The 15,174-nt window shown below is 44.2% G+C and overlaps 1 protein-coding gene across 1 annotated transcript in view; it reads left to right on the top strand.

Annotated features, from left to right (window-relative positions):
* Positions 1 to 1,132: 1,132 nt before the first annotated feature.
* LOC106593454 (RNA-binding protein 26-like) overlaps positions 1,133 to 15,174 on the top strand; it is a 41,107-nt gene continuing 27,065 nt past the window's right edge. The window contains 8 exon segments of the mRNA XM_082963183.1: positions 1,133 to 1,571; positions 1,872 to 1,990; positions 2,295 to 2,443; positions 3,731 to 3,819; positions 7,036 to 7,247; positions 9,439 to 9,735; positions 14,403 to 14,654; positions 14,900 to 15,025. Coding sequence (XP_082819309.1) covers positions 1,513 to 1,571; positions 1,872 to 1,990; positions 2,295 to 2,443; positions 3,731 to 3,819; positions 7,036 to 7,247; positions 9,439 to 9,735; positions 14,403 to 14,654; positions 14,900 to 15,025 — 1,303 coding nt within the window. The 5' untranslated portion in view covers positions 1,133 to 1,512.

The following is a 15,174-nucleotide window of genomic DNA, read 5'->3' as shown; positions in this document are numbered from 1 at the left end:
GTAGGCCGTCATTGAAAATAAGAATTTGTTCTAAACTGACTTGCATAGTTATATAATATAATGGACCAAATTATGGAAGGTAAGTGCTGTAGTTTTGAGTTCCACAAAGTGAATGTGGAAGAGGTTGAACAAATGGTTGATATGTGTAAATTAGGACAAACCAGCTGGTACCAACATCCAGGATGGTAGATTACTGAGGTCGGTAGCAGAATACACTGTGACTCCTGTTTGCCACATCTTCAATTTAAACCTAGAAAACGGTGTGTTCCCTCAGACATGGAGGGAGTCAAAGGTCATTCCACTGCCCAAGAATAGCAGAGCACCCTTTTAGTGGTTCAAACAGACGACCAATCAGGCTGTTACAAGATGTATATGGCTCAACGTTGAGGAGAGATTGACTGCATCGCTATTGGTCAATGTGTTGATGTGTTGAAGGTACTGAACTCTCTGTTCAAGCAGTTGGGCACACAGTTAGGACACTCATCGGTACAACACAAGACATGCAACCAGAGATCTCTTCACAGTCCCCAGGTCCAGAACAGAGGCTGGGAAACGCACTGTATTAAATAGATCCATAACTACATGGAACTCTCTGCCACTCCATGTAACTCAAGCTAGCAATATAACCAGTTTAAAAAAAACATAAAATAACACCTTACTGCACAAAGGTGACTGTGAAGAGACACCGCCATTTTATACATCTTGTTTTTGTAATTTCCACTGTACTATTTATTAGATCTAGACATTGTGTGTATGTACTGATTATGGAGGCTATGTGTGACATTTTAAATGTATCTATTTCAGTCCTTGACTAATAATGTTATGTACTATGTACGGTCCCGTGTGGCTAAGTTGGTAGAGCATGCCAGGGTTGTGGGTTCGATTCCCACGGGGGACCCGTATGGAAAATAAATTGTATGAAATGTATGCAATTCACTACTGTAAGTCGCTCTGGATAAGAGCATCTGCTAAATGACTAAATGTAAATGTGTAAATGTATTAGGTCATGTTTCGTGTGGACCCCAGGAAGAGTAGCTGATGCTTTTGCAGCGGCTATTTGAGGTCCTAGTAAAAAAGACCAAATCCACCAAAGTTACAATGTGACATGTCCGTTGTTATTCTCGCGATATCTGTCAGCGAGAGTACAGGGGAGTAAATATTCTCCAGTTATTTTGCAATGAGGGAAGGCCTGCACTGCCTGAACATTCAAACTAGTTAAATACTTTTACAGTCAACAAATTATCTTTCCCCCTCCTTTGTATTGCAAAGAATTTCAACAACAACAAAAAACCAAGAAACACAGTCAAGACAAAATAGCCAGCTACAACAAGTCGTCGGGCCTTTGTGTTGAGTTAGTCATGCAGGTTTGAGAGAGAAGGCGGTAACTAACAGCTAACGTTAGCTCGGACATAACAGTATCTCGTCGTTAAGAAACGGAGCCGTTACCGACGGACAATTAACTCTGGCTACTGAACGGAAGACAAGTTGACCGGTGTCTCAACACAAAAAAAAATGATCATTGAAAACTTAGATTCCTTGAAAACGTGGCTTTTCAAAACACTCGAACCCATGTAAGTAGCCATATAAGCTAACTCGGATGGCTAACGTTAGCAACATTAGCTTGCAACAACATGACTGAAGACGACGAGGCTAGCATCGTTGGATGCTAACTGACTAGCTAGTTAAATAGAAACATTATTATCGTGTGGCTAGATATTTCAAATAAAATAGCAGTTTATAGTTGATTTAAATTTGTAATCGATTGGTTTTCTTGGTATGGTAAACATATAATTGTAGGTAGTTTGTTGTTGTATAGTTAAGAGTTGGCTGGTTAAACTGTGTGGTTTTGTGTTGACACTTTCCCTGTCTAGTTGTGATGCAGATCCTTCTGCCCTCGCTAAATACGTCGTTGCCTTGGTGAAGAAAGACAAAAGTGAGACTGAACTCAAAGCCCTGTGTATCGACCAGTTGGATGTATTTCTACAGAAAGGTAACGTTACTTAAACCACATTTTGTTATAGTTGTGACAACAAGTGATGGTGTCTCAAGTCAAGAAAAGCCGAGGTACTTTTGACTGACTGTGATTGAGGATGTATCCTATTGTCTTTTATAGTGCATTACTTTGGTTAAAAGTAGTGCGCTATATTGGTAATAGTGTTCCATTTGGAACACTACACAGTGACCGATAATCGTTAGTTACCTAATATGAAATGTGTCGGTGTCAGCCCACTAGTCATGCCCTTGTCCTCCTCCCCTCATCCACCCACCCCTCGTTCCCTCCTGTCTTCTCCCAGAGACGCAGACCTTTGTCGATAGATTGTTTGAAGCTGTCAACTCCAAAAGCTACCTACCTCATCAGCAGCAGGACCATCAGCCAGCGTCCGCGGCCAAAACGGAGCTACACCTGACCAGGACGGACAAAGACGACCAGAGGAAAGATGAGGTGACTGGCTAAGTCATGTTTTAAAGGCACCAACACTTAAAGGGCATGTTTACTTTAACGGATGCTACAGGAAACAGTTGTGGAAGAGTTTAGTGCCTCCAGAGATCCTTACCTTACTTCCTTCCTTACCTTACTTCCTTCCTCTCCTTCCTTACCTTACTTCCTTCCTTTCCTTCCTTACCTTACTTCCTTCCTTACCTTACTTCCTTCCTTACCTTACTTCCTTCCTCTCCTTCCTTACCTTACTTCCTTCCTCTCCTTCCTTACCTTACTTCCTTCCTCTCCTTCCTTACCTTACTTCCTTCCTCTCCTTCCTTACCTTACTTCCTTCCTCTCCTTCCTTACCTTACTTCCTTCCTCTCCTTCCTTACCTTACTTCCTTCCTCTCCTTCCTTACCTTACTTCCTTCCTTTCCTTCCTTACCTTACTTCCTTCCTCTCCTTCCTTACCTTACTTCCTTCCTCTCCTTCCTTACCTTACTTCCTTCCTCTCCTTCCTTACCTTACTTCCTTCCTCTCCTTCCTTACCTTACTTCCTTCCTCTCCTTCCTTACCTTACTTCCTTCCTTTCCTTCCTTACCTTACTTCCTTCCTCTCCTTCCTTACCTTACTTCCTTCCTCTCCTTCCTTACCTTACTTCCTTCCTCTCCTTCCTTACCTTACTTCCTTCCTTTCCTTCCTTACCTTACTTCCTTCCTTTCCTTCCTTACCTTACTTCCTTCCTTTCCTTCCTTACCTTACTTACTTTCCCTCCTTACCTTACTACCTTCCTTACCTTCCTTACCTTCCTTACCTTCCTTCCTTTCCTACCTTCCTACCTTCCTTTCCTACCTTCCTTTCCTACCTACCTTCCTTTCCTACTTACCTACCTTCCTTTCCTACTTACCTTACCTTCCTTACCTTCCTTCCTTTCCTACCTTCCTACCTTCCTTTCCTACCTTCCTTTCCTACCTACCTTCCTTTCCTACTTACCTACCTTCCTTTCCTACTTACCTTACCTTCCTTCCTTTCCTACCTTCCTACCTTCCTTTCCTACCTACCTTCCTTTCCTACTTACCTACCTTCCTTTCCTACTTACCTTACCTTCCTTACCCTACCTTCCTTACCTTCCTTACCTTCCTTCCTTACCTTACCTTCCTTCCTTCCTTCCTTATATAGAAAGCTGTGGTAGAGTTTAGTGCCTCCACATATCTGGCACCACAGTCTGACAGTAGAGATCTGTTGTCCAATAGTATTCTTTGTAAACAGGAAGTGGGATATTTGTACATTTACACTTGTGTTTTTCCAGCCAAGTCGTGATGAGGACCGGGACAAGAAGTTCTCCAGGAGAGTAAACTACAGCCCCCCATCCAGCTCCCGCTACAGCAGAGACGGCAGGTCAGTGTGAACTACAGCAGAGACGGCAGGTCAGTGTGAACTACAGCAGAGACGGCAGGTCAGTGTGAACTACAGCAGAGACGGCAGGTCAGTGTGAACTACAGCAGAGACGGCAGGTCAGTGTGAACTACAGCAGAGACGGCAGGTCAGTGTGAACTACAGCAGAGACGGCAGGTCAGTGTGAACTACAGCAGAGACGGCAGGTCAGTGTGAACTACAGCAGGTCAGTGTGAACTACAGCGGAGACGGCAGGTCAGTGTGAACTACAGCAGGTCAGTGTGAACTACAGCAGGTCAGTGTGAACTACAGCAGAGACGGCAGGTCAGTGTGAACTACAGCAGAGACGGCAGGTCAGTGTGAACTACAGCAGGTCAGTGTGAACTACAGCAGGTCAGTGTGAACTACAGCAGAGACTGCAGGTCAGTGTGAACTACAGCAGGTCAGTGTGAACTACAGTAGAGACGGCAGGTCAGTGTGAACTACAGCAGGTCAGTGTGAACTACAGCAGAGACGGCAGGTCAGTGTGAACTACAGCAGAGACGGCAGGTCAGTGTGAACTACAGCAGGTCAGTGTGAACTACAGCAGAGACGGCAGGTCAGTGTGAACTACAGCAGGTCAGTGTGAACTACAGCAGAGACGGCAGGTCAGTGTGAACTACAGCAGGTCAGTGTGAACTACAGCGGAGACGGCAGGTCAGTGTGAACTACAGCAGGTCAGTGTGAACTACAGCAGAGACGGCAGGTCAGTGTGAACTACAGCAGGTCAGTGTGAACTACAGCAGGTCAGTGTGAACTACAGCAGAGACGGCAGGTCAGTGTGAACTACAGCAGGTCAGTGTGAACTACAGCAGAGACGGCAGGTCAGTGTGAACTACAGCAGGTCAGTGTGAACTACAGCAGGTCAGTGTGAACTACAGCAGAGACGGCAGGTCAGTGTGAACTACAGCAGGTCAGTGTGAACTACAGCAGAGACGGCAGGTCAGTGTGAACTACAGCAGGTCAGTGTGAACTACAGCAGGTCAGTGTGAACTACAGCAGAGACGGCAGGTCAGTGGGAACTACAGCCCCCCAGATATTTAGGCTATAGGGTTATTTAGGGTTATATTGGGTTATTTAGGCTATAGGGTTATATAGGTTTATATAGGCTATAGGTTTATATAGGCTCTAGGGTTATATAGGCTATAGGGTTATATAGGGTTATATAGGCTATAGGGTTATATAGGCTGTAGGGTTATATAGGCTGTAGGGTTATATAGGGTTATATAGGCTATAGGGTTATATAGGCTGTAGGGTTATATAGGGTTATATAGGCTATAGGGTTATATAGGCTCTAGGGTTATATAGGTTTATATAGGCTATAGGGTTATATAGGCTATAGGGTTATATAGGCTATAGGGTTATATAGGCTATAGGGTTATATAGGGATATATAGGCTATAGGGTTATAAAGGCTATAGGGTTATATAGGCTATAGGGTTATATAGGCTATAGGGTTATATAGGCTATAGGGTTATATAGGCTATAGGGTTATATAGGGATATATAGGCTATAGGGTTATAAAGGCTATAGGGTTATATAGGCTATAGGGTTATATAGGCTATAGGGTTATATAGGCTATAGGGTTATATAGGTTTATATAGGCTATAGGGTTATATAGGGTTATATAGGCTATAGGGTTATATAGGCTATAGGGTTATATAGGCTATAGGGTTATATAGGGATATATAGGCTATAGGGTTATATAGGTTTATATAGGCTATAGGGTTATATAGGCTATAGGGTTATATAGGCTATAGGTTTATATAGGCTATAGGGTTATATAGGGTTATATAGGCTATAGGGTTATATAGGCTATAGGGTTATATAGGCTATAGGTTTATATAGGCTATAGGTTTATATAGGCTATTGGGTTATATAGGCTGTAGGGTTATATAGGGTTATATAGGCTATAGGGTTATATAGGTTTATATAGGCTATAGGGTTATATAGGTTTATATAGGCTATAGGTTTATATAGGCTATAGGTTTATATAGGCTATAGGGTTATATAGGCTATAGGGTTATATAGGGTTATATAGGCTATAGGGTTATATAGGCTATAGGGTTATATAGGGATATATAGGCTATAGGGTTATATAGGCTATAGGGTTATATAGGCTATAGGTTTATATAGGCTATAGGGTTATATAGGCTATAGGGTTATATAGGGATATTTAGGCTATAGGGTTATATAGGGATATTTAGGCTATAGGGTTATATAGGGTTATATAGGCTATAGGGTTATATAGGGTTATATAGGCTGTAGGGTTATATAGGGTTAGATAGGCTGTAGGGTTATATAGGGTTAGATAGGCTATCGGGTTATATAGGCTTTAGGGTTAGATAGGGTTATATAGGCTATAGGGTTATATAGGCTATAGGGTTAGATAGGGTTATATAGGCTATAGGGTTAGATAGGGTTGTATAGGGTTAGATAGGGTATAGGGTTAGATAGGGTTATATAGGGCTATTTAGGCTATAGGGTTAGATAGGGTACAGGGTTAGATAGGGTATAGGGTGCTATTTGAGACTGATCCATACATGTTCCTACTACTGTTCACTGGGATGTTGGATAAAGGACTTTATTCTCCCCCTTCTTTCCCTCCTCTCTCTCTCTCTCTCTCTCTCTCTCTCTTCCTCCTCCTCTCTCTTCCTCCTCTCGCTCTCTCTCTCTTCCTCCTCTCTCTTCCTCCTCTCTCTTCCTCCTCTCTCTCGCTCTTTCTCTCTTCCTCCTCTCTCTCTTCCTCCTCTCTCTCGCTCTCTCTCTCTTCCTCCTCTCTCTTCCTCCTCTCTCTCGCTCTCTCTCTCTTCCTCCTCTCTCTCGCTCTCTCTCTCTTCCTCCTCTCTCTCGCTCTCTCTCTCTTCCTCCTCTCTCTCGCTCTCTCTCTCTTCCTCCTCTCTCTTCCTCCTCTCTCTCTTCCTCCTCTCTCTTCCTCCTCTCTCTCTTCCTCCTCTCTCTCTTCCTCCTCTCTCTCTTCCTCCTCTCTCTCTTCCTCCTCTCTCTCTTCCTCCTCTCTCTCTTCCTCCTCTTCCTCCTCTCTCTCGCTCTCTCTCTCTTCCTCTCTCTCTCTCTCTCGCTCTCTCTCTCTCTCGCTCTCTCTTCCTCTCTCTCTCTTCCTCTCTCTCTCTCTCTCTCTTCCTCCTCTCTTCCCCTCTTCCTTTTCTCTGTCATTTGTCAGACGAGGGGACGACCGTAAAAGGGACGACCGTACCAGGAAGCGAAACGATTACGACCGCATCCCCCCGAGACGGGACTCGTACCGGGACCGTTACAACCGGAGGAGGGGTCGTAGCCGCAGTAGGAGCAGGAGCAAGGATCGGGCCAGGGACCGGGAGAGAGACAGAGACCGCAGTAGTAGGAGTCACAGCAGGAGCCACTCCAAGAGCAGAGGTGAGAGGGGGGAGGGAGGGAGACAGCAGGAGGGGAGGGAGGGAGACAGCAGGAGCAGAGGGGGGAGGGAGGGAGACAGCAGGAGCAGAGGGGGGAGGGGGGAGAGAGACAGCAGGAGCAGAGGGGGGAGGGGGGAGAGAGACAGCAGGAGCAGAGGGGGGAGGGGGAGGGAGACAGCAGGAGCAGAGGGGGGAGGGGGGAGGGAGACAGCAGGAGGGGAGGGGGGAGGGAGACAGCAGGAGCAGAGGGGGGAGGGAGACAGCAGGAGCAGAGGTGAGAGGGGGGAGGGAGACAGCAGGAGCAGAGGGGGGAGGGAGACAGCAGGAGCAGAGGGGGGAGGGAGACAGCAGGAGCAGAGGGGGAGGGGGGAGGGAGACAGCAGGAGCAGAGGGGGGAGGGAGACAGCAGGAGCAGAGGTGAGAGGGGGGGAGGGAGACAGAGACAGCAGGAGCAGAGGGGGGAGGGAGACAGCAGGAGCAGAGGGGGGAGGGAGACAGCAGGAGCAGAGGGGGGGAGTGGGGAGGGAGACAGAACAACTCTGGTTGTGTGCAGGTTTATGTTCCTGCCCTGCACTCCTGATTCAAGGTGTTGTGTCTTTGGCATCATTAAACTGAATACATGTTTATCAAATAACTCTGTAATTATTATTACGCGATTAAACTGATTAATCGTGTAACTGTAATTAACTAGGAGATCGGGGCACCAAGGAAAATATTCAGATTGCAAAGTTATAATTTTCCTAATATAACTTTAAGATATTATAATATCTGATCGATTTGTCTCTTCATTAATGACGTACTATTTACCTCGCGTCCAGTCTCATTCCAAACGTCGTAAATTGATCTTTATCTGCACGAACCCAGTCTTCACTAAGTCATCCATACATCAATTGTCTTAAAATCGTTTATTTACTAAACTAAGTACTTCACAGAAATGCATACAAAACAGAAGGTATCGTTACAAAGAAACGATAAAGGAATGTGCCCTAGTGGGCTAAACCGGCATGGCGGCTTGTTAGACAAAAGGGTCATAAACGGCAGCTGAGGAGGTACACAGTTCATTAATATTAACAATTGAAATGCTAATCCTTTGCACATGAACGCTCACTCATTCGGAAACAATAGCAATCAATATATATATTTACGCTCAGTGTGTCGTCGGGATCCTTGTTGGAGTGTTTGGTCCTCGCGTTCTCTCTCTCTCTCTCTCTCTCTCTCTCTCTCTCTCTCTCGGTTAGATTGGATATTTCAAAGTGACATTCATTAATGTCGTTATAGGAGAGATGTTTCGGCGGTCTTCGCGTTCAATGATACCGAATTCCTAGCTGCAGACTAGTAATTAATATCAAAGACTTGTTCTTATTCTGTCGGTATCGATAGTCTAATAGCTTAACCACGTGGTATGGTTAAAAGTTCAGTAGAGGAATGCATGGTCAAACCTTGGCCCTCTCGTTATTGAGGTAAGCTGGTCTGCAGAAAGAAACCCTGGGTGGGGGTTTATATACTGAACGTAGAAAAGGCTGTCACATGACGCCAGGTCCTGTCTGTGTCCCTGGGGGCGTGCCGATGACTTAGTTAAGACTCCGAAGGGAATTGGAGTTTCCTTCATTAAACAGTCCAAAATCACATTGCACAATATCACAAACAGTTCTATCCTTATTCATTCATTTTATACAACCATTTAGATGTAAGTCTCATAGCTGAGGCTAGTATATAAACATGATTATGGTAATGTGGCCGTATTGTCTCTCATGAGTTTCATAAAATTGTACCAAACGGACCAGTTCGTAGCTGGATTCTTCACCGATCTTTTTATACCTTCTCCAGAACATAAATGTCGTTCGGTTCTCCAATTCTGTGAGGTGGAAGAATCCTTTGTTCTCTATACAAAACCCACTCTGTCTCAAAACTGTGGCCATGAGGCAGAACATTCTCCTTCGGAATTTATGACCGCACTCACTTAGCCTGGTGTCAGAAGTATAGAGGTCGGGGGATGGTGCATAGAAAAGGCCTGGTGCAGAGGGAGGGGGTCAACTGCTCGCTGTACCCAAAGAGGCGACGTCATGACAAAGGTTTAGACATAAGACTGTGATTGGTTGATTATTTTGGAAGCATGCACATCCAGCACCTCTACACCTGCTCTAGATATCATAACTGTTTCCTGCTTCCTGTCGCTATCCTTCTGATCACAGAGCGGGATGCTGGGAAGTCAAAGTATGAGCCCGACCGAGGAGACCGGGGGACGGAGGTTGGAGCTGGTGAAGGCCTTCTGCCGATCCCCACGGCAACCACCACGTTCCCCGTGCCGACCCTCAGCAGCACCATCACGGTGATCGCCCCTCAGGGTAACCACAGCAACAGCGTCACCTCGGTGACGGACAGCTGGTCGGACTTCCACCCGGATCACTCACTGGACCGGCCCCTTCCGCCACCGCCCTTCAACCGTGGTCCGCCCCCTCAGCAAAGGAAACGTTGCCGTGACTACGACGGTAAGCAGGAAGGAAGTTGAAAGTAAAGTTGAAAGTTGTTGTTGTTTTTACACCGAGACTGTCTGTATATTATTGATGTGTTGTCTACCAGAGAAGGACTTCTGTATGTATGGAGATATAACAAATTGTATTGTTTCTGTGTTTAGTCTTAACTATCCTCTTATCTGTTTAATATACAGTAGCAGTCAAAAGTTTGGACACACCTACTCATTCAAGGATTTTTCTTTATTTTTTTACTATTTTCTACATTGTAGAATAATAGTGAAGACATCAAAACTATGAAATAACACGTATGGAATCATGTAGTAACCAAAAAAGTGTTAAACTAATCAAACCTATATATTTGAGATTCTTCAAAGTAGCCACCCTTTGCCTCGATGACAGCTTTGCACACTCTTGGCATTCTCTCAACCAGCTCCACCTGGAATGCTTTTCCAACAGTCTTGAAGGAGTTCCCACATATGCTGAGCACTTGTTGGCTGCTTTTCCTTCACTCTGTGGTCCAACTCATCCCAAACCATCTCAATGGGATTGTGGAGGCCAGGTCATCTGATGCAGCACTTCATCACTCTCCTTCTTGGTCAAATAGCCCTTACACAGCCTAGAGGTGCGTTGGGTCATTGTCCTGTTGAAAAACAAATGATAGTCCAACTAAGTGCAAACCAGATGGGATGGCGTATCGCTGCAGAATGCTGTAGTAGCCATGCTGGTTCAGTGTACCTTGAATTCTAAATAGATCACTGTGTCACCAGCAAAGCACCATCACACCTCCTCCTCCATGCTTCACGGTGGGAACCACACATGTGGAGATCATCCGTTTACCTACTCTGCGTCTCACAAAGACTTGGCGGTTGGAACCAAAAATCTCAAATTTGGACTCATCAGACAAAAGGACAGATTTCCACCGGTCTAATGTCCATTTCTTGTGTTTCTTGGACCAAGCAAGTCTCTTCTTCTTATTGGTGTCCTTTAGTAGTGGTTTCTTTGTAGCAGTTCAACCATGAAGGTCTGATTCACGCAGTCTCCTCTGAACTGTTGATGTTGAGATGTGTCTGTTACTTGAACTCTGTGAAGCATTTATTTGGGCTGCAATTTCTGAGGCTGGTAACTCTAATGAACTTATCCTCTGCAGCAGAGGTAACTCTGGGTATTTCCTTTCCTGTCGCGGTCCTCATGAGAGCCAGTTTAATCATAGCGCTTGATGGTTTTTGCGGCTGCACTTGAAGAAACTTTCAAAGTACTTGACATTTTCTGGATTGACTGACCTTCATGTCTTAAAGTAATGATGGACTGTTGTTTCTCTTTGCTTATTTAAGCTGGTCCCTGCCATAATATGGACTTTGGTCTTTTACCAATTAGGGCTAGCTTCTGTATACCAACCCTACCTGGTCGCAACACAACTGATTGGTTCAAACGCATCAAGAAGGAAAGAAATTCCAGAAAGGCACACCTGTTAACCTGTTAGGGCTAGGGGGCAGCATTTGCACGTCTGGATAAAAAAAATGTACCCGATTTAATCTGGTTACTAATCCTACCCAGTAACTAGAATATGCATATACTTATTATATATGGATAGAAAACACTCTAAAGTTTCTAAAACTGTTTGAATGGTGTCTGTGAGTATAACAGAACTCATTTGGCAGGCAAAACCCTGAGACATTTTCTGACAGGAAGTGGATACCTGATGTGTTGTATTGACTTTAAACCTATCCCATTGAAAAACACAGGGGCTGAGGAATATTTTGGCACTTCCTATTGCTTCCACTAGATGTCACCAGCCTTTACAAAGTGTTTTGAGTCTTCTGGAGGGAGATCTGACCGAACAAGAGCCATGGAACGATGATGTCCCATTAGACACCTGGCGCGCGAGTTCATGTTGGGTACCCTCGTTCCAATACGTTATAAAAGAGTATGCATTCGTCCACCTTGAATATTATTCATGTTCTGGTTAAAAAAGGCCCTAATGATTTATGCTATACAACGTTTGACATGTTTGAACGAACGGAAATATATTTTTTCCCCTCGTTCATGACGAGAAGTCCGGCTGGCTTAGATCATGTGCTAACAAGACGGAGATTTTTGGACATAAATGATGAGCTTTTTTGAACAAAACTACGTTCGTTATGGACCTGTGATACCTGGAAGTGACATCTGATGAAGAGAATCAAAGGTAATGGATTATTTACATAGTATTTTCGATTTTAGATCTCCCCAACATGACGTCTAGTCTGTATCGCAACGCGTATTTTTCTGGGCGCAGTGCTCAGATTATTGCAAAGTGTGATTTCCCAGTAAGGTTATTTTTAAATCTGGCAAGTTGATTGCGTTCAAGAGATGTAAATCTATAATTCTTTAAATGACAATATAATATTTTACCAATGTTTTCTAATTTTAATTATTTAATTTGTGACGCTGACTTGACTGCCGGTTATTGGAGGGAAACGATTTCCTCAACATCAATGCCATAGTAAAACGCTGTTTTTGGATATAAATATGAACTTGATAGAACTAAAAATGCATGCATTGTCTAACATAATGTCCTAGGAGTGTCATCTGATGGAGATTGTAAAAGGTTAGTGCATCATTTTAGCTGGTTTTATGGTTTTGGTGACCCTGTCTTTGACTTGACAAAACATTACACACAACTCTTGTAAATGTACTGTCCTAACATACTCTAAATTTATGCTTTCGCCGTAAAACCTTTTTGAAATCGTAAAACGTGGTTAGATTAAGGAGATGTTTATCTTTCAAATGGTGTAAAATAGTTGTATTTTTGAAAAATTTGAATTTTGACATTTATTTGGATTCAAATTTGCCGCTCTTGAAATGCACCTGCTGTTGATGGAGTGCACCACGGGTGGCACGCTAGCGTCCCACCTAGCCCATAGAGGTTAATTGAAATGCATTCCAGGTGACTAACTCATGATGCTGGTTGAGAGAATGCCAAGAGTGTGCAAAGCTGTCATTAAGGCAAAGGGTGGATCTCAAATATAAAATATATTTTGATTTGTTAACCTGTTAGGGCTAGGGGGCAGTATTGACACGGCTGGATAAAAAACGTACCCGATTTAATCTGGTTACCACTCCTACCCAGTAACTAGAATATGCATATACTTATTACATATGCATAGAAAACACCCTAAAGTTTCTAAAACTGTTTGAATGGTGTCTGTGAGTATAACAGAACTCAAATGGCAGGTCAAAACCTGAGAGATTCCTTTACAGGAAGTGGCCTGTCTGACCATTTCTGGAACTTCTTTGCCATCTCTATCTTTTACTAAGGATCTCTGCTCTAACGTGACACTTCCTACGTCGTCCATAGGCGCTCAGAGCCCGGGAAAAAACAGAATGTCGTCATTCCAGCCCCAGGCTGAAACACATTGTCGCCTTTCTCAAGTGGCCGATCAAGGGACTCTGGGCTTAGGCGCGTGACCTGACCGCCCCCGTCTTTGTGATTTTTTTTTCCCTCTGTTTGCCGAAAAGGAGATTCCCGGTCGGAATATTATCGCTTTTCTACGAGAAAAATGGCATAAAAATTGATTTTAAACAGCGGTTGACATGCTTCGAAGTACGGTAATGGAATATTTAGATTTCTTTTGTCACGAATTGCGCCATGCGCACGACCCTTCTTTACCATTTCGGATAGTGTCCGGAACGCACGAACAAAACGCCGCTATTCGGATATAACGATGGATTATTTTGGACCAAACCAACATTTGTTATTGAAGTAGCAGTCCTGGGAGTGCATTCTGACGAAGACAACAAAAGGTAATCAAACTTTTATAATAGTAAATATGATTATGGTGAGTGCTAAACTTGCCGGGTGTCTAAATAGCTAGCCCGTGATGCCTGGGCTATGTACTTAGAATATTGCAAAATGTGCTTTCACCAAAAAGCTATTTTAAAATCGGACATATCGAGTGCATAGAGGAGGTCTGTATCTATAATTCTTAAAATAATTGTTATGCTTTTTGTGAACGTTTATCGTGAGTAATTTAGTAAAATGTTAGCGAATTCCCTGGAAGTTTGCGGGGGGTATGCTAGTTCTGAACGTCACATGCTAATGTAAAAAGCTGGTTTTTGATATAAATATGAACTTGATTGAACAAAACATGCATGTATTGTATAACATAATGTCCTAGGGTTGTCATCTGATGAAGATCATCAAAGGTTAGTGCTGCATTTAGCTGTCTTCTGGGTTTTTGTGACATTATATGCTAGCTTGAAAAATGGGTGTCTGATTATTTCTGGCTTGGTACTCTGCTGACATAATCTAATGTTTTGCTTTCGTTGTAAAGCCTTTTTGAAATCGGACAGTGTGGTTAGATTAACGAGAGTCTTGTCTTTAAATAGCTGTAAAATAGTCATATGTTTGAGAAATTGAAGTAATAGGATTTTTAAGGTTTTGAAAATCGCGCCACAGGCTTCAAGTGGCTGTTACGTAGGTGGGACGAATTCGTCCCGCCTAGCCCATAGAGGTTAAACACTTTTTTTTTTTTCTTTTCTGGTTACTACATGATTCCATATGTGTTATTTCATAGTTTTGATGTCTTCACTATTATCCTACAATGTAGAAAATAGTGAAAAATAAATAAAAATCCTTGAATGAGTAGGTGTGTTCTAAACGTTTGACAGGTCCTGTATATTATTGATGTGTTGTCTTCCAGAGAAGGGTTTCTGTATGCGCGGAGACATTTGCCCGTTCGACCACGGTATCGATCCGGTGGTGGTGGAGGACGTTAATCTACCCAACATGTTCCAAGCCCCTCCCCCTATCCCGGGGGTCGCCCAGCCCCCTCCCGGCCTACCGCCCCCTCCAGGACCTCCCCCTCTCATGACCCCACCGCCCGTCAACCTCCGTCCCCCGGGGCCCCTGCCAGGCAGCCTGCCACCCAGCCTGCCACCCAGCCTGCCACCAGGTAGGAACTCAGTGGATCCATCTGTCATAACGAGTCCGTGGCTTTAAGACACATTTGTTGGCATTCCAAATGGAACCCTCTTCCCTATTGGCTGCACTTCTTTTAACCATAGCCAATCGGGTGTTTGCCTTCCTTTTAAATGTCAGACTTGTATCGTTCTAGAACGTTGTGATAATGGCAGCCATCTTGGTCAGGAATCATTCTAGTGTTGTTTTTAATGTAATTCTGTGCCCCTCCCCCCCCAGGTCCCCCTCTCCAGGCTCCAGGGATGGACGCTCCTCCTAATTCCATCACCAGCTCTGTTCCCACTATTGTAACCACAGGGACAAGGCCCTCCATTCCCCAGCCCCCACTTCCTCTCTTCTCACCAGGTAGGGATGAGACGCAGGGGGGTGTGTGTGTGTGTGTCTCCTGCCGTTGTACCTTGAGCAAAGCATTTAGTCCTCTTAACCTCTATGGGCTAGGTGGGACGCTAGCTACTGCCCCCTAGCCCTAACAGGTTAACAACTGTACAATGTGT

Source organism: Salmo salar, chromosome 16 (assembly GCF_965601325.2).
Source record: "Salmo salar chromosome 16, fSalSal1, whole genome shotgun sequence".
Classification (NCBI taxonomy): Eukaryota; Metazoa; Chordata; class Actinopteri; order Salmoniformes; family Salmonidae; genus Salmo; species Salmo salar.
This window is presented reverse-complemented; position numbering and strand designations above follow the sequence as displayed.